Source organism: Macrosteles quadrilineatus, unplaced genomic scaffold (genome assembly GCF_028750875.1).
Source record: "Macrosteles quadrilineatus isolate MER2022 unplaced genomic scaffold, UCM_ALF_1.0 Scaffold_3__2_contigs__length_128488019, whole genome shotgun sequence".
NCBI lineage: Eukaryota > Metazoa > Arthropoda > Insecta > Hemiptera > Cicadellidae > Macrosteles > Macrosteles quadrilineatus.
In genome coordinates this window covers 95,966,531-95,994,187 of record NW_026542596.1, presented here as the reverse complement: position 1 = coordinate 95,994,187, position 27,657 = coordinate 95,966,531, and the positions used below count along the sequence as shown (strand labels likewise).

Genomic DNA, 27,657 nt, shown 5'->3' with positions numbered 1-27,657 from the left:
TTGATATAATTAGAAGATAAAGTAAAAATATGTGTTGGGTCCAATCTACTAGAGACTTACATAATGTATTTTACATAGGATGTAATTGGTAAATCTAATACGTCAGTAAAGTTTGGAGGGTTATTTATAGAAGTCAGGGTTCACCTAGCATACATGAAAAATTGAGGTTCAGGGAGATACAACTAAAATGTAACGTAACACAACACCTATGTTTTGTCCTACTTGGACTTTTCCAGTAGGTTGATGAGAAATCCTAAAACTTCTCATCAAACTAAGTACATTTGTCATCATCAGTCTTGCGACTTTCTCTTCAAATACAACCTAACTAGATACTTTTAAAATATAGCATATGTTGACTGTGCTATTTACATTATTGTTGTTTGAAAGGCCTTACAGTGAGAAAACTAAATGAGTACATATGTTTCTTAACTAAAATCACATGACCAAGTTCACCCGAGTGAAGGACTTTCCACTGTTGGAATCTGCGCTGTTCTTCCTCATGTCTTACAGTACGTTCCTGATAGCAGAAGCCTCTGATCTTACAGGTTAGTGGTAAACTTATCATAGTTAAACACAGAGTAAGGTACAGAGGAAACATTAAATGATATACTTAAGTGGTGTTTAGGACTAAGTCCAACACCGCCCCCCTCACTTTCATGTACTACAACGCTCACGATGGACGATGTGCAATAGGAATTTCCGCACAGTGCTCGCTGCTCGGACTCTTCCTTGCTCGTCACTAATATATTTTCGGTACAACATACTAGGAAAGCCCACGGTTGTCCCATAAGCCAGTTTCCTTTGTACCTTACAGTGTGGAGTAGTAGTGTGCTACTTATTTAGTAGTGGAGTCGGGAACATCGCTACAAAAAATTACCATGGGGTTGCTGATTGGTGTTCACCTAGTAATCAGAAAATCACTGGTTTAACCTTGAAAAAGTCAGCTGCTTTATGATGGTAGAATCTGGATCCAGTTTTCCCTAATTCCTGGGCAAAAACAAATAGTCCTGGCTGAAGAAACTAGTAAGTATAAAAGCTACACAGGGCATTTCATTCCATTCCATTCTACATTCAATCTTCAATCATATATATCTTAAAATTGTGTTCATGTGTCAATGTTTTGATAATGATAATTAATATAAGGATGATAGTGCATTGAGCTGTAGGGTGCTTCATTTAGTAGTTAATAGGTAGGTACTTTTAACCAACAAAAGTACACTTATCATCGCATTGTAATTTTTGAAGCTCGTTTTTCCTGTCTTAGTTCATGTTGGTGGCACTGATCGCTAGTGACAAAATTTTGTTTCTATTATCTTTTGGTTAATTTCATGGTTTGTGCTTTACTGTTAGGTGACCAACAAATATTACTAGGGGGAAAGATAGTTTATGATTAGGTCGTTTAATTTTATCAAACTAGGTTTTAAATGACTGAAATAACAAGAAACAAACCGTAAATAAATCACGATCACCGGACAGAACTAACAAGATTGTCTTCAGCTGATCCATAAAGATGAGAAAAATACTAAGGGAGTATGTTTTATCTATAGTGCTCCGTAAGCAGGTTAAACCTTTGCCACAAAATTAGTCAAAATTATAATTACTACAGACAGGACAGTTATAATAAACTAACAACAGTACTTCTCGGATATCTGATTAAACCAATTACAACCGAAGTATTTTTGCAGGCGTGGTGGCGGTGCTGTTCTGTGGGATATTCCAGGCACATTACACCTACAACAACCTGTCCAGAGATTCACGAAAACGCACCAAGAGACTGTTCGAACTCCTCAACTTCCTCGCTGAAAACTTCATCTTCTGCTACATCGGAGTCTCTATGTTCACCTTCCCCAATCATCATTTTGATCCTGGCTTCATCCTCTCTGGATTTGTATCCTTTTCTGCTCAATGTGTATATTCAACGACTGTATTTACACATGTAAACATCACTCAACTGCAAACATTAAAGGGTTACTATCAGCAAAACACAGAACAAGATTCACATTCAAGAATGCAACTTCCTGATGTCATCTACCATTCAACCACATGTTGTTCTCTACTATTGACACAAAGATAATTATTCCAATTTGTAACCCTTTGAACTAAATTTTGATTGAAATTATTTATAGTTATGAAACACTTCTCGCAAATATCAAACTAAGAGCTAAACCAAACATTAGTGTACATTTAAAATTTTAATTAAAGCTTCTAATGTGTGAAGAAGAAGTCAGCCTATGTAAATCAAACAGCAGGCCATCTGGCATCAATGTTGAGGAAGTGAATTCAACCTCATACCATTGAATAGGTAGTACATGATAAAGAGCCTTGTGGGACACCAGATTTATCTTGTAATTGTTCTAAAAGTAAAATTCATATGATTCAGTGATGTACCAACCTTAAACAGTCACAGGTTTGTGCTGCTTTGGGTCGAGCTGCTAACATCTATCCTCTCTCATTCCTGATCAATCTGGGGAGGAAACCGAAAATTGAAATGAACTTTCAGCATATGCTTTTCTTTGCTGGTAAGTTGTGGAGTAATCTGATCCTCAATATGTTTTGGCTGAAAATGAAATATCTGAAAGTTGATTTTTTATAACATGATAGCCTACTGTGAGGAATCCTATATATTTTTGTCCAGGACTGAGGGGTGCCATGTCGTTTGCCCTGGCTATCCGCAACACAGCGTCAGAAGCCAGACAAGCTATGTTGACCACCACCTCTATCATTGTGATAGCCACTGTCATCATACAGGGAGGTGCCACCATGCAACTGCTCACTTGGTTCAGGATACCGTGAGTCATGCTTATTTTGTTATTGGGTTATTAAATAATAATGTTGTGTAACAAAAGATGTTTAGATAGTAGCAAGACCTTGGTTTGTACCATTCCCGTATGAAGAATGTAATCTTGCTTTTCTTAGGATAGTAAAATTGATAACCATCCTAAATTGATCTGAATATTAAGAACTTGGGCACTGAATCTCCAAAGTACTGTACTATCCACATTGTAGAATTGACCTGAAAGATCAATTTTCTTGTTTATTCCATTCACAAAATTTAGGCGGTTAGAAGCTATTCCAAAACCCCAAACGCTTCACCCTTACATTGAAACAACAGCTGACAACTGATCAGCTGTTATATAAACATTAAGCTAAAAGTGTTTGGGGAACCCAGGAAACCTTCCCCTTAAACCACCTAAATGTTTTGAGCGGAGTATAATTTACTTAATTTTAAATCAATTCGAAAATGTTTCTCAATTAATAGTTTCTATGTAAAATATTGCTATAATTAATTTGATCATGTTAGTTTTTGTACTTTGTCAACTCAAAATGTTTCAATAGGACTTTCAGTTTTTATACAGCTAAAAAACTTAGTCTTTTTGTATTAAAAAAACTACGATAATATTAAAAAGTTACCTCTATGTTCAGGCAATTGTGATAAAAAAAAGCTGTGTCTAAAATAGATGTTTTAATCGTATTATAATTGTTAAAAACTTTTGGTTTTAGTATTATAAATTGTTGACAATAGTCCTAACAATTAATCTATGCCACTTATTTACATGTACACTTATTTACAGTTAACCAGCACAGTATAAAATGTCCTTCTTCCACTTGATAGTAATTAAACCTATAATACATGTCTCTTAGATGTTGTTGGGCAAAAAATGTTGTGAAATTTGTAATAAGTAGTTCAACATTTGTAGTAACGTAATGTTTGTATTATGTTAACAGCGTTGGGGTAGAGGAGGAGGTGGAAATGCTGCCTTACACTGGGCCTCGTAGCGTAAGTATTTATGACTTGTACAATCACATTAGGTTACTTGAAATGTACAGACCTATTGTACATTTTTCACTAAAAGGTTATAAGCTGAAAAACACTAGTCTGTTTTTAAAACGGATATTTAATTTTTGTGTGGCAATTAAATTAGTAAATAGTATTGAAACCGTAATACCAAAAGACAACTTGGAATATTTTTGTTTTTCTTCTTTACCACCAGTTATAGCACCATGTTTTAGATTGGAACTATATAGTTTATATTTCAAACAAGATAAACAAGTCTTTAGATTTTCTCTGAGAAAACAAAGAAATGTTTAATAGTAGTTAACCCAAAATGTGTCTATGAAAGCTAACTCTTTGCAACTTTTTTACCCCAAGGAAAAAACAATCATCATTATAGGTTGTAATTACAATTTTTTCCCAAAATTTTCATAAATTAGAATCCAACTTATTTTTTATGGCATTTATTTCAACATAAGATTTCTGGGTTCCAATTTATCATTGATGTTTGGGCAATGGATAATAAGTTATAGGTTATAATCTGTTTGCAAAAACAAACTACTATACAATTTTTAGGTACAAATTTATAACAATGGATTTTAAAAAAGTGTCAAGAGTTAATATTTTGTTGGAATGTAATACAAAACTTTGAAAACTATATGATAAAGGTGACCAAGTCCAAAATCCACTTTTCTAATACATATTTTAGTTCCTCTATTAGATTTTAACATTGTTTAGCATCAACATATTGATTGTGTAAATAAATCGGTTTCCTTGTCGAAAACTTAAACTTTTTCTATATGGAAACTTTGACATGACGATTGGACGGTTACCTATGTAAGATATTACCAATAGTGTGCTGCATGGTTTGGTTATTTTGACAACTCACATTTTGTGTTAAACACAATACACCTTGCCTAGAAACTTAGAAATGTAAAAGGTCAAATTCGTGAAAAAAGCATTGTAGCAGCTTTGCTTCAAAAATGTTGTAGTTAAATAAAATCAATTTTTACCCTACATTTACATATGAAAATCTGAAAAAGGTAGTTTATTTGACTTAATAATATTAATACTACATAGTTCTCTGGATTACACTTCTAATTTTATTACTAAAATATTGTTAAAACTTCTGGCACTATAACATTTTACCCAGTCCCCAGTATATTTCTCTGGAACTATTGACATTGGATGCAAAAAGTAGACTATTCATCCTATTGTAAAGTCTGATCACGGTTTTAATTTATGTTTCATGTTTGGTTTTATTTCATTGCGCTGATTTTAGGCATTTTCTCTTCATCCGAACAATTTACTTGTCAATCATAATAAAGGGTAGCCTAAGCACACAACAATAAAAACAAAAACAGAGAACTGTAAATTCTGGCAATTGGGAAAAAAACCTGGATTGAACTAAGAATTTCACTGTTAAACCTATTTTAGTAGGTATGGGCTGATTCAGATTCTCAGTTTCATAAAACTTTCGATATTGGTGGTATCAAGAATCGATTCTGGATACTTTCTAAATTTGTATTCAAAACAGAGTCCAGAAACTCGTGATTACGATAACATCATGATAATCTCCCGTGTGATTACGACATAGTGGTCATAAATAGATTGTTCTTTCTGGTATGTAAAGTTCAAAAGATAGGTAATAGAAGTTGAAATGTTACAATAGCAATGAAAAGTCTTTAACTCCTTACATATGTAAAAAAAAAATATATGTATTTTCTAGATACTTTTTCAAACTTAGAACATTGTAAATTGGATTCCTTTTACTTGTTAGTAAAATCAGAGGAAGATAATTCTTTCTTAGTTTCCAAGGTGTATTGTATATTCTAGTGTAAAGTATTTGCCATTAACAAACTAGTTGATTCGACTGATGTGCCTTGTTCTGTCCTCCCTCTCCCCGCTTCCCCCCTCTCATGCAGGCTTCATACAATTCTTTTGGACAGGTCGGACAGGTACGTACTTGCAAACTCACTGTCTTGTCTTGTGTCTGTGTTTTACCGTTGTTTACTAATCGCCTTGGAAATTATTCTCCCACCTTTGATACTACTCTAATGTTTCCGGTGTTGTACTAATTTATAATAATGTCTGTAGACAGAGTTTGTTCTTGTAAGGAGCACAGGAATCTCTTGAGCTTAAAATTGTTAACCAAAATATTGGTTACATTGTGTCAAAAGACTTAAAAGATGTTTATTTTTAACATGGACTGTTGGACTTTGTAATGATGTTTATAATGCAATAATGTTATTTGATCTACTGCAGTAAACAAAAAAATTCTAGACAGATAAACAAAGTAAAATTAATAGCCCCCTCCTGTTTGACTGTGATAAATTTTTGTTTTGCTGTAAAACTTTGTGGAATGGATGTAAATATTCTTTGTTAACACTTGAACATGTTTTCCTACACAAGGCAGATAAATAATACATTTTGAGGACGTAAATTTATTCCCTTACTCATCAGCAGAGACAAAACACAAAACTATCATTGTTGAATCAAATTTGTTCATTTACGGCCTTGTAGCAACACGCAACATGTTTTATTGAAGAAATATACAACTGACTGGTTCACAATAGAGTATCAACAAATAGACTTGGAACATAAACATAAAACTCAATTTTAACATAAACACCCCAGCATAATTTACAATAGTTAGGATTAAAAAAGGAGTTTTAAAGGAATCTTTGAAATGTATTAGTGAAACCTTATAATCATAATAATTGTCTGGCAAGTTATTAAAATATTGCAGTAGCTTTCTATTGCCTTTTCTTGAATTGTTCCTAATTATTTCTCAATGACACAAGTTTCTCTTCTAATAACTATTGTAGCTGCGGACTTCAACTCACTAAATTATAGGCTACGAGTACTTTTATTAATGTACAATCTATAGACTATCAACATTCCCATGTCAGAAATCATTTTTGAAAAAAAAATTGTGGCAAATAATTATTTACAAGGTTTATTACTAACTTCTTTAAATCAAAAATTTTACCTAATTTAAATTTGGTGGTTGCTTGTTTCCTTCCATACTTGTAGTATACTAGAAATAAAATGCTTTATATTAGTTGTACACAATATTCCCTACCTTAGCACTCATGCACCTAACATTTAGCCTTTTAGGAGCTGGATATAGTTCTCATTTTCATTGTAGCTGCATGCTGTTTAACATTTAACCAAAAAGTGTTAAGTAACAGAAAAGTAATGTTTTGTCTTTGTTTTATAAATTCAGCACTCGACACCTTAAAGTTAAAGATCTTGGGCCTGGTCACCGTTAACATTAACTTTCACTTTATTCTTACGGTTGTGGGCTAACATCAACATGTGTTAAATATTAAATCGTAAACTAAACTGAAGAACCAACTGTTTAATCCTAGTTAAGTAGTTCGAAAATTTTTTAAATATTTAGTTTTGTAATTCTTTTTAGTAACAACATATTATTTTGCATAATGATAATTTTTTTTATTTGTTGATATCTATGTTTCTACTTAGGAATAGTTGTATCCTCAACAAATTGAGTCATGGATCCAGAACAAAATAGTAAAGCCTGATGTAGATTTTAAAAATATAAAGTGAATTAAATGTGATTGGAGAATTAAAGTGATTGATAAGTTATGTGTTTGAGCTTAGATTACACTAGATCCATACAACTAATAGTTATTATTAGTATAGAATTCATAATTAAATTGTATTTGGCCAATTGTAAACAAGTTACTGTCCTTTCAAATTGTATATATTATATATCAATCAATCAATCAAAATATCTTTATTTCATAATATGCAAACATATAGTTACATGAAATAGAGTCATGGGAACTAAAACTAAGTGAGTAGGTTATTCAAAAAATACATAAGGTTAAATTACATTCTAAATTATTAAGAGTAAGAGTCAAAATCAAAAAAGTCAAGAACAAAACTCCCCGATAGAAAAGAAAGCTGATTGAATTAGAAATGCTTTTGCCAAATTTAAAAATATGTTTGTATTATTTATTTATTTTTTTATATTATGTGGCAAAAGGTCAAAATATTTGTTTCCTTTATAGGTTATTTTTTTTTTAAATAAAATAACTTGGTCTTGTATTATAGCTATGGACAGTATTACCAAATGTTAGTTTATTGTTAGATACTACAAATTTTATTGTTTCAAAAATAAAGAGGCTGTAAACAGTAATATACAAGGGATGTTGGTAAATTTAGGTCCCCGTCAAGCTCCTGTTCCAGCCAAACGAGTTAGATTAAATCTGAGACCATTGTCATGTTCTTTATTTCATTCACTACTATTAAAGCCAGTTCCCATTCATATGCAGCGACTGGTCTCGTTATAGTAGCCAAAAACTATGTCAGAGAAAATTTAAGCTTCCACTAACTATATTGGTGCTGTGATTTGGGAGACAATTTAATAGGTGGAGACAAACGTTTGCACGTTAGGTTTCATAGGTTATTGTTATTAATCAGTCTCATTTGAAAAAGACAATTTTACTACATTTCTGGCTAATCCAAAAAATTTGGACATCCAAACATTATCCGATACTAAATACTTCAGACTCTGCTGTACTAGTTTGCCTCCCAGAGTTTCCTGTGGATGCCCTTATGGATAAGTGATAAAAACCCTTTTTTGAACCTACTTGAGATCAAACAAACTTAAATGATATCAACACTAATATCAAAAGAATAAACAAACCTTTTCCAAATAAAAATTGAATTGAATCAAGCTTGATTTTTAATTTGTTCTAGCTTTTAATTAAAAAATCCAACTATTTATCCACAAACAAATAAGTAACCACAAAATGGTGGATGATCATGGTACTGCTTGTCCCAGGAGGAGCCAGGCAGTCGTCCTGGCAGTTCCCATGACAAGGCGTGGCTAGCCAAGGCATGGGGTGACCTGGACACTAGGTACATGAAGCCACTACTGACTCACGCACGTCCCACACTGCTGGAGACCCTGCCTGTGTGCTGTGGACCGGTGGCGCGACTACTCACCACCACCGAGCAACTAACACAGGTATGTAGATACTCTAGTCTAATTTCTTAAAGCGGGTTGGCTGCATAATTGAGAATGCCGTGTGAGTCTTTTAGGCACTGAGCTTTTGCTTGCCAAATTCAGCCGCTAGGAAAATGCCAGTACTTCCCTTGGGTCTTCAGTTGGTGCAAAAAACGCAGCTGGATTCGGCAGCTTAGATAACCTGCTTTTACTGAAACACATTCTTTACAATCATCTAATCAATAATCATCTAAATAATCACTAAATCAAGTCACAATTTATTAACACACAGAGCATAACAGGAAACCAGCCAAGATTGCACTGTTTAGCAAAACTATGATTTGATTTTGTAGTTGAAAAAACAAACAAAAAACTGTCCTGTATAGCTTATTGTCTTTGTGTGTGTTACACCAGAGGAATTTTGTATTGATCAACTTTTTAATAGTCTTGTCTCTTGGAAGATGTATTTGATTTTTCCATAACCCCGAAAGATGTTCATAATTTGTTAAGAATGTGAAAAATGTTCACGATTTCGTTATGTCCGCCAAAGATGTTATCAATTTTGCCATAACCGAAAAGAACTTTATGATTTCACTGCATTCTGGGAGAGATGATGTACAATATTATGTATAAGTCGATAATATTACAATTAATATTTTAAAAGTCAATACTTTCCAAAGCAACCCGGTTATGGCCCGACCTGACCAAAATTAAACATCTCAGGCCTGAGACCCCTATAAAATTGTGTACAAACTACAAAATGATTATAAAAATTATTAATACAAAGAAATTTTATAAACCAATATTCAGTCAGGTACATATTCTGTTAATTTTGCAGGATCGCACCCACAGGTCGAATTCTGACTCTGACCTATGTTTGGAGGAGACGGAAATTAACGCAGCCGGTGACTCGACTGTCTCGGCATTCCCTCGGCCTAGGGTAAGTCAAACACTACTTCCCCTCTTATAGATGGTATGAGTAATTTGATTTATCTAAGTATCTGTATAAAAAATACATGCACTGAGAAAAAAATCTAATAGGACTAGTGTCTGAGAAGAAAAAAAAGAAAGAAGAAAAATGTACAAAATTCGGTTGTTAACAGTAAAACACAACCCTTTAGTTCCTTTTAAACAAATTTCACAGGACAAATATCCAAAAAGAAACATAATGAACTGTACTGATTTTTATAACCCATACAAATTCCCAATGTGTGAACTTGTAATAGCTAGTTTGTTAAATGTTTGTACACACACTGTGTGGGTAATACAATCGCTTTTAGTATGATGTCCAAAGATTTTGTTTTGTCGTACAAAAAATGTTACTTTATAATTTGTATACCCACTCTAATATGTTAATTCTCAATTTTGCTAATTTTTTCCATTTCTTATGTTGGGACAGTTGCTTCTAGTTTCCGGACAATCCTAAACAAAGTTCTAAACATTTTTTGACTGACCCTGAACCCAGCTGTTCTTTATCATCAAGCTTATAAGGGATCCTGGTGAAGAATGAGCTATTTGAAGTAACACAGGTTTCACAAGCATTCTACACTCATTCAACATTTATCTTTGGCTTGGTTAAATCACGCACAGTAGGGTGTTCAGTATTTCAGCAATTTTCTCACATTTTCACACTGCACACATGGATACTTACTATTTAGCTCAACACCAGGTAGCAAGCGTAGACGTTTTGTATACTAACAAACATTTGGTTTTAAATTCATCAAGTTTTAAGAGCAATAAAAAAATATCATTTAGCTTTAATCAGAAAAAAAAGTTGGAATATTTTTTTAACTAACTTTATCTTAAAAATTGTTATAATTTCAAGTTACTATTAGAACTTAAACTGACAGTTCTCGTCATACTCTCTGAAGAAACATTAGGACGAAATATCAGTGTTATTTTTGGTTCTTTTATTGTATATCTATTAGCCTCTGGTCTCTTAAGTTTCTCAGGTAAGCTGAACTCTATTTACTTCTCCAAAAAATCCTATTGGAACGAAAAGGAATTTCACATCTTGGTTTTAACGAGTTAGTAAAGTCTTTGAGCGATGAGGGATTCTACAGTTAGGTAAGTGATGGGGATACTAACAAGTTGAAAGTCTACTTCAGTGATGAGAAATGTTAAATTTTTAAATCGACCAGTCCTAAGTCAATTTTGAGTGATGATGAATGTTTCTATAATTTAACAAGTTGCATAAAATGTGATCATGGATGTTGGATTGTAAGTTTTAACCAGTTGTAAGTGTGAAAAAGGATTGAATTCTATGAGCTGTAAGTCTATTATTATTAGTCTATTACTATGTGTGATGACCGATTATTTGAAATATGCGAGATGTTAGATTGTAAGATTCAACCAGTTGTAACTCGAGTGTTGAGTGATGAGGGGTGTTAGATTCTAGATCACCTTTTGTGGTTGTCTGTTAACGCTGCCAGGAGGACAGGGACCTCCACAGTCCTGTCAGTGTAGAAGCACACAACTTCATGTAGGACACGGTCAGTGTTGCCAACATGCCATCTGTACAATATACACCCCATGTTTTTCAGTGATGCCAATTTTTCAAGGTTTCGGTTACAGGGCAGTTGCAATTGGCTTAGTAAGAACAGATTCAAGTTTTCTGAAGTTTTTGATTTTAAGATATCTGTACTACCATTCTCATTATTTTCAGTGTTACCAATTTGTATAGGTTTTGGTTACGGTGCAGTTTTGTCTGTGTTATTTTAGAGCTATATAAGAACAGATATTTTTCTAAAGTTTTGGACTTGAAGAATGTTTGCTAACTGGGGAAGCTGGGAGGACAATGTTTTGATAATATATCCACCTCGTGCTAAATATAAGTGTTATATCTAGGGGTTTTCACGCTGTTTTAAATTTTTAAATGTTCCTCTATACAACAAATCATTATTCAAGATACTAACATTAGAATAATGGATTACCGCCAACTCGGAAATATGCCTTAGTATAAAAAACCTGTATTGAGCGTATTATAACATATCTTAAATTCAGTTTGATTTCTATTTTTTAATAAAACGGGGAAATGATGTTAATATTCTCTAATGTCTATGAAACTAAAAATTTAATTTAATAATTTTATTTTTTGTTGTGTTTACTTTTGTTTTAAAACAGAGTTGTAAGTTTGCTCAACTATTTTTATACATAACATAACATAACATAACATGCTTGGACAGGCTCCTTTTCTTATTAATTTTTGATTACAGAAAATAAACTCTGTATTTCTGAAATAATTTATAAAATGATTATTTTTCAAAAATCTTACACTGCAGTTTACAAACTTTTAGATTTTACTACAATGAAAAACAAAAAGGAACATTCTCTACAGAAAAAAATTAGTTATAGGTTGGTGGATTAATTTAAATACATAAGTAAATAATTAGTTAAATTTACAACCTTTTATCGTAACCTATTCAAACAAAATTAAACCACGACCACTCTTTTGACTTATGCAGTAATGCTTTTGCTTTTAGCCTTAATTTGATTGAGACAAGCAATTTTCATAATCAAAAGCCGAGTAAGTGCTGGATTGTGTGAAGATTTTTATAACCTGATGTAGATGGATGTTTGCAAACTCGAGTGTTTGTTTTGTGTGATGTTTGGTATTGTGTTTTGTGTTCAAGTTGGCTTGTGCATCTTACTTTATAACATTGACTTTGAATACTGCACTTTGAAGAACTTCTCATTTGATAGAACATTCTACATAAAATTATACCTGAAAACATACCTAACAACCTACCCCCTTCAATCTATTCACAATTTAAAGTTGACAGGTTTATAAGAAATAGTTTTTCTTAGCTATAAAAATAAATACAGTATTCTGGGAATTTTTTACAGAATATCGATGTTTAACAACACAATTTTTCAGTTGTTATTTGGTGATTTGGGTTTTTAAAACATCAGGATTATCTACAAAGTGTTATATATTTTCTATGACTTGAAGTTGATTTTGGTGAAAGCTATTTCAGTTGGTTGAATGTGCATAGAGTTTAATTATGTAATTTCAATTTACAAAATTGTGGCCAATTACTGTAGTTGACAATAATTTACAAAAAAAATTTAGCCCAAAATGTATGTTTCAATACAATTTCTTACATACTCTTCCTCTTAGTCGAACCTTCTGTGTTTGGTTCACATCCTTATAATATTCTTACAAAACTATGTTTAGTATTTTAACCAAAGACAATTTGAATTTAACAGTTAACTATACCTTTTAACTTTTAGTTGTATTGAAGCGAACATTCTCATTTCAGGAACCCGTTGTGATTAACCCACTGAGGTTTTACACATCAGACGGAGCTTTGCCTTAATGTCAGTTGAGTGAAATGTTGTACTGCATGGTTCGTAGTAGAGGGTGGGCTAGACTTGTACAGTAGTTGTAAACTAACCTCTCGACATAAATAGTACTCTATTCAGCTTTTTTTGCCTCAACAAATGTGGGGGATCTCTGTTTTACATAGTTACACGTTCTCATCCGATGGGGTAACAAGGGGTAAAAAAGATACAATGCATAAACACTAATTACTGCTTTAACATAGTAGGGTATAATAGTAATGGTGAGTGATGAATTTCAAATCAAATCAAATCAAATCATTCTTTATTTTGTAGTATTGTTAAGAATAATACAATGGCGTAATTTAAATAACTAACAAAATTTTGAACTTTGTGGCTTTTTCAGATAAGGTTGTAAGCTTCTCTCTTTCATCAGTATGATTGAATATCTACAACAGGGGTCTCCAACCAGCGAGCAGATTTTTCCGGCCCGCAGAAAGCGAGCATAGGCTAATGAAAAATTGGATTGAAAGCAACCATTGATATCTTTTCTCGCGATCGTATAAACCCCTGTGTTCTGGCAGTCTTGGCGGTACCGTGACCGTTTCCTGCGATCGCATTGTTGTCATCGATGGAAAAAGGTTGGAGACCCCTGATCTACAATATTATGGAAACATGTGTCTTTCAATTAAGGTGTAGAAACGGTTGCTCTCAGTAACTAGTTACACTTTGTGGTGCTATCGTTAGGCTATAATCAGCTGATTTTGTAAGAAATAAATCCGGCAGAAATCAACACACGCAATTTTTAATAACCAGTTGTGAGGTATTAATTTTGTTTAGTATGCACCATTCTTTTAATTTGGCTTGGTTAAAAAGTGTATTGGCATAAATCTGATACATACATCAGCACACTGTGCTCTGAGCTTGGTTGGTTAAGTTTAACTACGTTAATTTTTTTATAAAACCGCATAGAATTAATTGTCAAAGTTTACACCTATTTCATGAGGTATAAAAAATGTTATCTTTGGTGCTTCACCTGATGTCATTTCTTTACCTTTTAGAAAACATATAGGTATAGATTTATTTTTGATAGAAGTTTATTACACTATAATTAGTTGTCCTGCAATTCTTACAACAGCTTATTCTATTGACACATTTTAATTTAGCTTTTCTTTTACAAGATGTTCACTTTTTAGTATATCTTGATCAGCCACCAACTGCAGGGAAAGTGTCATTCAGGCCAAAGTTTAAAGATATTTCAGAACCCTTCTCTATTTTCCTTTGTTTACTCCTTTTTATAGAAAAATATCAAAATTCATGTTTTCGGCCCCTGGAATATATTGTTAAGACAATAATAGGTTTTTTACATACCTCAGTCAAATAGTCCAAAAATGATATTGCTCAACAGCTTACATGTTTCGTTGCGAAGACAACATTATCAAAGCTTGCAACTCGTCAAAAACACATTTAAAACATGAACACAGAAAACATTAATACGGTACGAATACACAATTGACATTTAGATAGCGCTATCATAATACTGATTTGGTCCGGCGCACCAGTCTGCTACCAGCCCCGCGCCGCGCCGGACCAAATCAGTATTATGATAGCGCTATCTAAATGTCAATTGTGTATTCGTACCGTATTAATGTTTTCTGTGTTCGTGTTTTAAATGTGTTTTTGACGAGTTGCAAGCTTTGATAATGTTGTCTTCGCAACGAAACATGTAAGCTGTTGAGCAATATCATTTTTGGACTATTTGACTGAGGTATGTAAAAAACCTATTATTGTCTTGAAAAATATCAAATAAGTAGCCTAACCACTTATCCTGTTTGTAGAATTTACAGTTGTGTAATGCTTATTGCATGCAGTAGATGTAGGTAGAGTACTAATATTGCACTAACTAAACTGTCATTTGCAGGATGCACTAATTTGAGGCATGAGATCTGAAAAATTAGGTTTGTATGAAAAAAAAAATACATTTACATTTATTATCACTGCATTTATATTGTTTACTACGGATTAATGAAGTATTTTGTAGTTATTTCAATCATTTGTGAAAAAATTTCATATTTCAACTGACATCGGTTTTCTTTAAGTTCATGTAATCAGTCCCGATCCATCCGGAATGTCTAGTTATGGGTTGGGTAAAATTGACAGATTAATCATTATTAGACTAGGCTACCTGTGCATTCAATTTCTGTTTGACTAAATTTAAAATTACTTTCTCATGTACTTAAAAATTTTTTTATTTGTACTACCTTTGACTATTGATAGAATCGTCGTAGTTGATGTGAGCCACTGACAGATTGTGCTGCTCTAAATTACTAAATTCTGTCGAATACACAATCTTGTTTACCAAGTCAAACTAATGGAATGACATTATAGTGAGCTATAGCAACGGTTAAGACCCATTAACCTGGTCAGCAACAAAAAATAAGGTAGAAAATAGAATTTTAGTTACTAGCGCAATCTGCCACTGGCTCTCAATAACAAATTGGCGACAGCTGGTCCATATAGATTGGATGTCTACTTTTGTATCCAATAGTCAATGGTACTACCATAGATAAAACATACTCCCTTAGTAGATTTGTCATCCTTATCGAACAGCTGAAGCCAATTTTATTGTTAATTGTGTACGTCCAACTGTAGAGGTCATGTTTTGTTTACAATTTGTTTCTTGATATTTCAGTCATTTAAAACCTCATTTTACCAAATAAAACGATATAATCGTAAACAATAACCTCATTCTCTAGTTATATAACCAAACAGTAAAGCACAAATCATAAAAATAACCCTAAAATAGTATAAATAAAATGTCGTTTACCCCAGCGATCAGTGTGGACGTACATGAACTAGACACGAAAAACAAGCTTCAAAATTTACAATGGGATGAGGAGTCTACTTGTGTTGCTTAGAGCCTTATTATGCGCGGCCACTCAAGTCGCTCGCGACCGCGACTGCCAGTCGCTTGGGGTAGCGACAGGTGTGGCGAGGTCACGCGTCTGACCGGCTTTTTTACAGACATACATGTAGTTTGTCAGAGTAAATAAGTAAAGAAGCTGAAATATTTATTTACTTTCACTTAAGCGTCGTAAACGTAGACAAAACAAAAGTATTGGGAGGAAATCCGTTACTAAAAGTCCGGTTTTCAGTTTTTATATGATGATTTCAACGCTAAAGTGACTGTGGTTTCGTATTTCCAAAAATCATTCAGAGTTTTACAAAAAGGGTTATCACACAAAGAATTTTTAGAACTACTAAGAAGACTCTTCAATGAACAACCAGATGAGTCACCCCCATTCAAACCGCCAGCATCAGTTAACTGCATTGAAACTCAGACCACTGTCCAAACGGAGGCGTCTGTTAACCAGCCAATTATACCACAAGTAGATGTCCTCTCAACACCAGATACATCCTCAATCGAAAATGGAAGTGTTGTGCTAGTGCCAGGCGACCTCACATTTAGTGAGGCACTAAAGCAGAGTATGTGTGTGGATAGGGAAAGTGGAGCGTTAAACATAAGTAATATAAGTAATGTAAATAATGTAGATAACTGTTTAAATAACAATGGTAACTTGTTGAGAAATCATGTCAGTTTTTTAGATCCTCGGGCAAACAGAACGGCAATGTAAAGGGGAGATCAGTACATACCATGCCAAACATAACCAATGATCAGGACAAAAATAAAATAATAAGAATTTTCCATCAAAATATTAATTCACTGCCCTGTAAAATTGAAGCACTAGAAATTACACTTGAAGAGATTCCAGCCGAAGTGGTGGTGATCACTGAACATAAAATGGCTGAACAGGAATTAAAACGGTTAAATATTCTTAATTATCAAGTAAAGTCATTTTTTTGCAGGAAGAATAAATTTGGTGGTGGGGTTGCTATTCTTACAAAAAATGGATTTAACATAAAAGAATTAAGCTTACCTTCAGTACAAGAACTATTAATAGAACAAACTTTTGAGCTATCTCTTGTAGAATTAAAACTTAATAAAGATAAAATACTTATAGCAGGTATTTACAGATCTCCAATAGCAGCTAATTTGTCTTTGTTCTTGGAAAAATTAAGAAATTTTTTAGATATAATATAGTTCACTCAATGTACAGAAACATATTGGTAGTAGGTGATGTAAACATAAATACCATGGCTGAAACAATTTCTGTTGAATCAAGAAAACTTTATAATTTGTTAGGACAGTTCAAAATGATACATTTAATAGATTTTCCTACTAGAATTACAGCTTATTCAAAATCAGCTATCGATAATGTATTCACAAACTTGAGTCGGTCAGAGGTTCAAGTTGAAGGATATAACACAATGCTGTCAGACCATGATGCACAATTGATAAAAATAATAAATAAGAGTAAAATGTATAAAAAACAACCTAGAATAGTATTTATGAAAAAAAGAAAGTTTACTGATGATAACATTAAACAATTTATCCAGGATTTAAAGTGTGAGAATTGGTTTGAACTGTACTATACTCCAAATGAATCAAAGTTTAGTACCTTTTATGACATCTTTATGTTTCATTTTAATAATAATTTTCCGGTTACAAGTGTTAGAGAGTATCTTGATAAAAAACCCTGGTTCACAAATGAGCTAAAAAACAAATATAAAAACTTACTGATGGAAACTAAGAGCTACAGAAATTCAGCTTCGGACCAAAAGAGAATAGCAACCAAAAGTAAGTTTAAATCATACAAAACTACATTGAGTAGTCATAAAAAATCCTTTTATGAGAATAAAATAAAAAAATCTACAAATATAATTAAAACATCATGGAAGATCATAAATTCAGAGGTGGGTAACAATTCTAAAGTTGTAACACACAACATAGAGCTTAACCACCAAGGTTCAATAGTAAGCAATCCTCAACAAATTTGTGAACTTTTTAATAACTTTTTTGTAAGTCAATCACAAAATAAACTTCACACCAATGAAAACAAAAATGATAAAAAATATACAGCTAAAAAATTTAAGTTTAGGGAAATAAATGAAAAAGAAACCGATAAAATAATAAGCAATCTCAAAAATAGTTTTAGCACAGGGTATGATGAAGTTCCTGGACCAATAATTAAAAAAGCAAAAGAAGTATTGATTAAACCCATTACATTTTTGATCAATTCATCATTGATAACTGGAATTTTTCCACAAATATTGAAAATAACAAAAATTAAACCAATTTTTAAAAAAGGGAAGTCATCAGAAGTTGATAATTTTAGACCAATTGCTCTAATCACTATATTTTCAAAAATTTTTGAAAGAGTTGTTGCGAACCAGCTAATTGAGTACCTTGAAACTAACAAGTTGTTTGATTGTTGCCAGCATGGTTATCGTAAAGGAAGGTCAGTGGTAACTGCAGCAACAGAGTTTATTGAATCTGTGATCGACTCAGTTGATAGAGGCAAGAAAGTTGTAGGCATATTTATGGACTTGAGTAAAGCCTTTGATAGCATTAATCATGGGACTTTATTACATAAATTGAAATTGTTTGGGATTGAAGGGAAAGAATATAATTGGCTTAGTACATATTTATGTAACCGACAACAGTTTGTAGAAATTTTAAATTTAAATAACAATAGATTGCTCAAATACAAATCCACTCTTAAACAGGTAATAAGAGGTGTTCCTCAAGGGTCCATATTAGGACCTTTGTTATTCACATGCTACATAAAAGACATGCCAAAATTACATAATAATTATAGCTTATGTCTTTATGCTGATGACGCTAATCTTCAAATAAATGGGCACTCTATTGAGGAGGTTGAGTTGTCATCATTTTCAAACCTGGCTCTTTTAAATCAGTTTTTCCAAAATAATAGTTTAGTACTAAACTCTGCTAAAACAAATTTCATTGAATTCAAAACTTATCAAAATAATAAAAATATGCTGTCACCTACCATCATTCTAAATGAAACTGAATTAGAGAAGGTGTATGAATCAAAATTTTTAGGATTAACTATAGACAGCAACTTGTCTTGGAACAGCCATGTCAATAATCTAGTTTCTAAATTAAACTCTGGGGTATATGCACTAAGGCCGGGGCCACACGTGGCGGATCGTCCGCGCGGCTTATGATCGTACGATCATAAGCCGCGCGACGATGTCCCGGCCACACGGAGCGGATGAACCGCTTCCGGTTGAGGTTTCCCAGCCTACGTACTGAGATTCTAACATGGTTTAATTCACTCGTTCTCGTTGTAGTCATGGAAGAAACACGTATGTTAGTTTGTGCACAAGAAGCGTATGGTGAGCTAGAGCCTAAGGCAAACCAAAATCATTGGGTCCATCATTTCATAACCGATAAACCATTTGTGTTCCAAACCTTTTAAAAGCACATGCGAAACCATAGTTCGGAGTCTGTTTTGTTACTATCGCATGTAGTCAGTATGTCTTGCTCAGTTTGACCTACATTAAAGAGAACAACTTGTCCCTTACGAAACGAGCAGAACATCACTCCTACAACACCAGAGGTAAAGACCAACTCGATGTGCCATTCTGTAGGCTAAGTAAGAAGAAAAACTGTTTCCCAATACTAGCAATGAAACTATATAATGCATTGCCAGCTAGTACCAAGGATCTTGATCCCCGCAAGTTTAAGCGAACAATTGAAAAATGGCTGAAAAAAACACCTCTCTTCTCTATTGAAGAATTTTTTGAAGAGGTCAAAAAACCATAAATCCTGCCGCCAATCTGTAAATATTCAAACAGTAAATTCAAGTTTAAGTTTTTATTTTTCTTTGTGACGATGGACTGCATAGTTCTAAATATTAGTTTAGTTAGTATCGACTCAATCTATCCAGCAACTGCTGGTCAAAGATGAAGAAAAGAAGTATGAAGAAGTAAGATAGCATCGTTTGACGAACTACTTCAATTGCTTTGACCGCATATAACTAAGGAAGATACTCATGAGAAATGTACAACATGAGAAATCCCACGTTATCTTTAACAAGTTCTATTGATTTGTCTGTATCGAACATTTTACACCTATAAACCGAAATGCACAAGCACAAACTAAAAAAAACCCACTACAAATGCTTGAAAATGAGCTCCAACCGCGCGGACAATCCGTATCGTGTGGCCACTCTCATAAGACTACATGTGTCATCCCCTCCAACGCGGCTTATGATCGCGCGGACAATCCGCGACATGGCGCGGACAATCCGCCCAGGCGGCTTAGGATCGCCCCGTGTGGCCACTCTCATTTGATTCAATGTGTTGTCGCACCACGCGGATCATCCGCGTGGTCCGTCCGCGCGGATGATCCGCGTCGTGTGGCCCCGGCCTAAGGAGGCTCTCAAAAATTTGTTCAACAGAGACTCTGAAAATAGTGTATTTCGCCTATATTCATTCAAATATCGCCTTTGGTCTTTCATTATATGGGGCAACTTCCATTCAAAATTTGAACAAAATACTAAAAATTCAGGAACAATCAATTCAGATTATATTAAAATTAAATTATAATGAATCGGTAAAACTCTTTTTTTTTAATTGGTATCATGACTGTATATGCAATGTACATTTATGAAACTATAATTTCTGTGAAAAACCGTCAGGACCAACTTCATTTTGTTGGAGATACTCATAATTATAATACAAGATTCAGGAATAGAATTGGCGTTGACAAACATAAACTTGGATTTTATGAAAAAAAGCCAATGTATATGGGGTCAAAATTTTATAATATGTTACCAAAAGCCATTAAATCTGAGAAAAATATTAATAAATTCAAAAATCAACTAAAAAAATATCTTATTGATTTAACATTATATTCTTTCTCCGAATTCCCATGTAAAAATGACGTGTAAAGAAAGTTTTTAGTTCTGTTTTTCTTTTCATGCATATAACTATTTCTTTTTTTTTGACAGCCTTAGTATTAGTTATAATCTTAGTTATAATGTATCTTAGTATTCATTAATATTGACACCATTCTATGTACAGAGTACTAATATTGAATAAAGATTTTATTGATTGATTGATTCAGAGATTACGACAAGATGTATTTTGGTTGTTTCCGGGAGACGAAACGTTCTTTTTATAACCTTTTAGGAAGTATATAAGGCGACTTATCCGTATTGCATAGGAAAATGAATAATTTTATTTCAGCTAAGGAGAGGCTAGCACTTACCTTAAATTAAATATTATAATGGTTTTGATTTGATTTAATCATAATATTAATACAATATTAGCAGCAAAACTCGGCGTTGCTCGGGTCAACATTGTATTCACAATAATGGTAATAATTGAGTAATAATACAGCTAGTATCTTGAACTTAACTGATTCAAATGGTTAACATCTCGAATGAAAGCCTTTGTTTTGAGGGGTAGGCCTATTTTAAGACCAAAACATGTAGAATAACTAAAATTGGAGTTACGTAAGTGCAATTGCAGATTTAAATGTTAAAATAATAATTATTATTGTTGATTCGTGATTCAGTAGCGTATACGTCCGATCTTAATTATTAATAGCTCAAAATTAATGCTGACATTTCACTGAATGTTCTTAGATAAAAACATATAGCCAAAACATCTGAGGATAATGTAATCAGAACTGGCGAGATACGGCTTTAATTGAAGTAAGAATTTGATAAACAATCTGATGTGTCTTTTTAGTCGAGTGATACAGTAGATACATGAATGATGATGCTTGGTGGCAAATCTGTTCGTGAATTTAAGACCAAATTTATGAACATTGGTCAGGTAGAAGAGCCGAACCGACTCGGAAAAGAAAACCACATAACATAACATGGCCTGCTGGTGACGCGACAGTCGCGTGAGCTCGGGACTAGTAGCAAGGGTGCGCGACTGGAGTGGCCAGTCGTGGCGACTGTCGCGTACCTCGCCACCGCAGTCGCGTCGCTTAATAAGCTCCATATGATAAAATGGCCCACTAAAAGTGGCCTTTGAGCAGTCGCGGTCGCGCGCCACTTGAGTGGCCGCGCATAATAAGGCTCTTAGTCTATGGTACTACTTAGTTTAGTAGTTTCATCCCTCACCACACTAATTACTACAAAACAGCTGATAGGGAGGGTGTTTTTAACTGTGTTGAGTTATTTTGACTCTAGGAACATGCCATTTTGCCACTATTTTTTTTTCTATGCTTACTGAGGAAGTTCAAATATGAATAAAAAATTGCACATTATGCTTGGTTAGATTTTTAATTGCATGACTTTTAGTAGTTCACACTTTGAAATGATTAGTCAGCTTGCTTGGGAATGCTTGCCACTATTAAAAATTGTCTCACTAAAATAATAAAACTTGATACATCATATTTTTAACTTATATATGTAATGAAATAAGATAAATATTGATGTTGTTTTCAATACTTATTTTCCAATTTCAATTATTAAAAATTATGGTTGTAAACCTTAGTGAACGAAATAACTTTTGATATACTTATTACTTAAACACCTAAATGTTTCTTATTGTGTGTACAATATCTTATTAGTGCATTAGGTAGTGAAAGGTATTTATGATTTAGGTGAGAGGTAGGATTCTAAAAATGGTGAATTTCCTGTAACTGTAAATTTGGGTCAAATTCTTATTTACTCTTTTCCAGATAAACGTAAAACTAAAGTTTGTTTTTGCAGGTGTTTTGCAACAACAATCTGCCTCTCGACGTAAGGTTCTCGGGATCACCGGCCACTCTCTTATGAATGTATTGTTAGTTGTTTGCCTTTTTTGTTGAGTTGTTTGTATATTTTATATTCCTGACTTGTACATAGTTGTAGGTGTTAAGTTTATTGATATTAGTTTAAGTAGCACTTGGTTTAGAGCAAACTTATCTAAAGAGTACTTAATTATAGGATCATATTATATCTTTGTTTGTAAAACTGATGTGCACTCAAAGATAAATTATTCATTTGAAATATGATATCAGCACATACAAATTTTTAAGTGCTACAGATCTGGTATAGTACGTACTAATTATTTCACTCTTCTGATTTGCTTAGTGAAATTTTCCCTTAAGGAATCAGAAAAAATAATGTTACAAAGCGCTATTTTTTTTGTATCAAAGCCGGCCTTTCTTTTTTTGCTGTAACAAGTTTTCAAATGCTTTTAGAAAAAAAAATCAAACCTCTAAAAGTAATCTGGCTATCTCAGTAACCAAACTGTTCAAGGTTAATGTGCCAATATGATACTATACAGCAAGCTGGTCTAGTCATAGAGCGCGGGTCCCCGATTCAAATCCAGCCATTCTCCCAATGGATTTCATCCAACTGACAATGCCGCGAATCTCTAGACCTAGCCTAAAGTGATGTGTAAAATAATTCCGGGCTAGAACCAAGGTTTGAAAAATACAGTACTATAATAAATAGGCTAATAAAACACTTTAAGAGTCTTAATATATACATTTGCTTTTTAAATAGTATTTTGAACTACTACAGCTTTACACGTACCTTATTAGTGAACTAAGTGTTGACTTCTGAAGTCTGTACTCTTATCAGTTCATCAGCTTTACCCTGATTACTGAAGTTAGAACTGTTACAATAGTATATTACGTTACTAGTCCTGAAAATAGGTGTACGGATGAGTGTGGTCGTTCCTGTGGTAGACAAAGTTGAGTGCGGGATTACCATACGAGTGCGTTAAACACATTTTGGACGAGTGATGTACGATATTTTACCCCATACTACTCTAAGCTAACTTAACAATAAAACATCTGTACAAATCCTTATATATTACCACGGACTAAAGGACTAACAATCGCTACTCATGACCTCTAAGAGAGGTTATGTTTTTGTTTATAACCACACATTGCCAAATATAATCAGCTTGTTAGTGTCCGGTAAAAACTCATTAAAGTACAGTAGTACGTGGATGAAACTCCATTTGATTTAGCTGGCGGCAAAAAGCTGTTTTCTCGACTAAATCCTTGCGTGGGAAGATTTGTTAAAACAGTGTAGTGTGGGGTAAAACTATTTTATTGTATCCTAAATTATTATGTATCCAATAATCTTTGAGTGTTCATTGGTTTTGAATATCTTGTGTAATAGTTAGCTTAGGCCTAGAACACACACGTAACGTTCGCTGTGATTGTACCAACTTCTATACAACTTTCCTTCCACTATCAGCTGATATACTGCTGTTGATGAATCTGGATATTCATTATATTCAGTAAAGCAATGGTTCACAATCTCAAACACATATGATTATCTACACTAAGTTTAAACTGGCATTGTATAGTTGTTGTAGTACAACTGTGTTGAATAAAATATAGACACAAGTATCAAGATCATTGCAAGTTCCCTAAGGCATTTCTGTAATGGTAAAATGACTGACCAAAACCACTATTTTTTACTAAATCAGTCATTTTTTTTTAAATTAATAAACACATAAGCCTACATGGTTAGTAGTTTTATATATTTTTTTGGTTGGATAATGATACGTAAAATTTACATAATAAAACATTTAGAACCAGCGTAATACCATTGACTATGGTGTTTTCCACACATTAATAGTCTTATCAGAAAATGCAATTTTATTAACATTTAATTGAACTAAAAGTAGTTTTACATTCTTAGATCTATTACCCACACAGATTTTCTTCATGTACTGGTATTTGGAATTTGTCTAAATAATTTCGTAAAAACATGGGCCTAGTATATTGTTAGCTGTCGGTTAGTATTTTACTGCATTTTGTCTTGATTTAATGTTACTTAAAACATTTTATAAGCGGTGAAAGTAACAAATCTATCAGTGATGATATAACATAGTGTGTGTTTTAGGCTTTAGTCCAGAAGCTACTATTGACAGTAACTATTTTGGTTTTGAATGATATTTCCCATTTATCATGTCCAACTTTCGTGCCAGTAAAAATGTTTTGATCAATGACTTTTCTAGCCATTAATCGTAACATAGTATTTCCTAACTGCCTTTGTTTTTTTTTTTCTTAAAGACTGAAAATCTTTTGAAATCTAAACCTGAAAGTGTTTCAATTTATATTCAACCTTCTGCAAGTGAAGCACTGATATTTTTAATAAATCACTTTTAACCATGTATACACTTCTGAAGGGTTTTATTAATGGCCATAAAATATCTAAACAATATACCTATCTCTGTTATAGTTGTTTAACATAGTATTTTCCACATAAATATTAGTGTGTTAATGTTATGTGATACAAGGAATTTGAGTATTGATCTAGTATTAAGTGATTTAAGAGTCTTCTTCCTGCACCAGAAAATAAATCTTAGGGTTCTAATATGTATTGTTAAAAAGGTGAAATATAGTTTTAAACACTAGAATTTAAAAATTAAGTTGTGCACTTAAAAGTTATTATTTAATTTAAACTAACTCGGTGGAACTATGACTAAACACCGGTTTAAAACTTCAAACCATTAGTGTTTTAAAAAAACAAAAATAGGGATATTATGGTACTGTGAAAAAGCTATATCATAAAATCTACTTCACTTTTTTTCAAAAAGGTTCACTTCTGCATTGATTAAGCACGAGTCCACCGTAACTCAAAACTTCTTATTTCAGTTTAATAAGAACCTTATTACAACAATAACACGTTATTGTAGATTTTGTGTTAAAGAGACATTAAATGTTTCTTATTTCAAGTGTTCAGAGTTAAAAAATGCACAAAATGCATAAAATGGAGCTTGATTAAAAATGTGCTATAAAAAGTTAACTGTGTATGAAAGTGCTCTTGTCCTAAAACTGGTTCACAAGATCCTTTTTGTCTCTACAGTATATTGAGTGCAGGCCTATTCTTTCTATGAAGTATTCTTTAATTATAATAATTTTTGACGCTTAAGTAAATTGGTAAATACAAATTCTTATCATAAAACCATAACTTTGATTCATCGTCCTGACACATTTTGTTTGGTTGTGGAATTTGTGATAAAGTACCTGGGAATGATTTTGTGTTAATCTAAGAAGGAACTGCTGTGAGTAGTAGTTGATTTGCTGTGATGTCTATTTTACCCAAAATAACGAATCTTGCAAAATTGTATAGTATTGCATTGGAATATTATTTAGATACTTACAAAGTAAGTTTTGTTATAAATATGTTATGTAATATTAGAGGTTTTAAGTTGCCTAGTGTTATAGAACCTGTTAATGTATTGAACAATGAGTTCTGTATGTTGCTGTTTGTTCTTTACTCGAGTTTGTGCTTTGTGCTAATGTGCTCAAATACATGATTTTGTCATGGGAGAGTATGTAAGGCACTTTTCTGTTTGAGGAATGCCGAAGCACAGGTCCTCATAGGAAACCTAACCTCTGGCCTTCCTTAAGCAAATAAGTACCTATGATTTTAATCATATATTCTAGTCGGATCAATCTAAAAACTGTAAGGATGCAGATTATAAATGTTACGAATTGAATTTATGTATATTGTATAATGAAATGAAAATATACAGTGATGAGACATCTTTGTAAAACTGTTAGACCTTTATTTTTACCATCTATTTGAAAAAGTGAAATATTATGCAGTTCAAAATACAAATGTCAATAGAAAAATTAAAACTTCTATTTGATGAGAACCATTACTCTAAAGCCTTGTCAGCAATTTTACCGATATATACTTTCTCCCATTAGCTTGTCAACCTTCATCATAGGTAAGCGATGAGAGATTGATAATAGAAAACACAACTATGATATTTAATAGGTAAAATCACAAAAGTTGCATTCACTTTGAACCGTAATTTTTACAGGAATGGGGGTTGCACTATTTAGTTTATAAGGGCCAAGAGAGACGAATCTCAATCAAAACAGAGTTTTTTTTAAATTGATTTTTCGTTTTTTTTTGGGTTGGGGGAATAAGAAAGAGAAACATTTTCCCACGAGGTAGGTGGAGAGGGGTGCCATTATCCCTCGGGCCCATAGCACCTCACATGCAAACCGTAGGCCTTGAAGCTTCATGTGGTTTCGGATGGGCATCAATACAATATCATATACCCAGGAGGCTAGAGTTAGTAAATTAAATTGAAGATGGTGATAAGCAATTTTAAAGGTATTATTAAGGTAGTAAATTATTTTTATGGTAAACGTTCGGCTGAAATGCTCCTTCTCAAAGTAAGTAAGCTTACTTTTCACACACCATCAAAGTGGGTTACTTCAGACAATTTGAGACTGGATAGGCAAAGAATTAGACACACAGTGTAATTGATAACCAAACATGGTTGGTTGAGAAAACATCTGCAATGTATGGGTTTGTATTGTATGATGGCGTTTCACTTTGTAGGAATTGCGGTAGGTTAGAGGAAACAGCTGTTCACCTGCTCTTTGATTGTGAAGAGCTCTCTGGGGTGAGAAGGACAACTCTTGGTAAGAAAACAATCCTCTTACCAAATTCTTTCTCTTATTGGCAGACGGACTATATAGAGGCATTTACAGTAGAACCTCTTTAATCCGAACCCCTGTAATCCGAACGTCCACTAATCCGAACGCCTCATTTCTGTACTCTATACACAGTACAGTAGTTCTTTATTGTATAATGTATTTATTGATATACGCACCATAATTATTTTAATTGTAATATACAGTACTGTTCGTACCCTATGTTTACCACTGTATTTAATAAACACTGTATTTTACTTTATAAGGTAATTTTCACTCTTCTCTAACTATTGTTATGTAAAAACAACAATATGTTCTGTA

The 27,657-nt window shown here is 33.1% G+C and overlaps 1 protein-coding gene across 14 annotated transcripts in view; it reads left to right on the top strand.

Annotated features, from left to right (window-relative positions):
* The window catches only part of LOC128988409 (sodium/hydrogen exchanger 6-like), a 51,476-nt gene extending 25,661 nt beyond the window's left edge, over positions 1-25,815 (top strand). Inside the window, exons 7-18 of one of the 14 annotated variants that reach the window (XR_008490376.1) lie at positions 442-545; positions 1,686-1,888; positions 2,408-2,519; positions 2,636-2,789; positions 3,727-3,778; positions 5,698-5,730; positions 8,589-8,774; positions 9,592-9,693; positions 11,186-11,245; positions 13,016-13,073; positions 14,956-14,992; positions 22,640-22,681. Coding sequence is in view for 9 of the 14 variants with exons in the window: in XM_054409664.1 (XP_054265639.1) it covers positions 442-545; positions 1,686-1,888; positions 2,408-2,519; positions 2,636-2,789; positions 3,727-3,778; positions 5,698-5,730; positions 8,589-8,774; positions 9,592-9,693; positions 11,145-11,219 (1,021 nt within the window). In the remaining 5 variants the exon portion in view is untranslated. Of the gene's footprint in view, positions 1-441; positions 546-1,685; positions 1,889-2,407; positions 2,520-2,635; positions 2,790-3,726; positions 3,779-5,697; positions 5,731-8,588; positions 8,775-9,591; positions 9,694-11,144; positions 11,246-12,235; positions 12,280-13,015; positions 13,074-14,955; positions 14,993-22,639 lie in introns of all 14 variants that reach the window. The other 13 variants (XR_008490378.1, XR_008490379.1, XR_008490377.1 and 10 more) reach the window with 13 other exon arrangements.
* Positions 25,816-27,657: the final 1,842 nt, after the last annotated feature.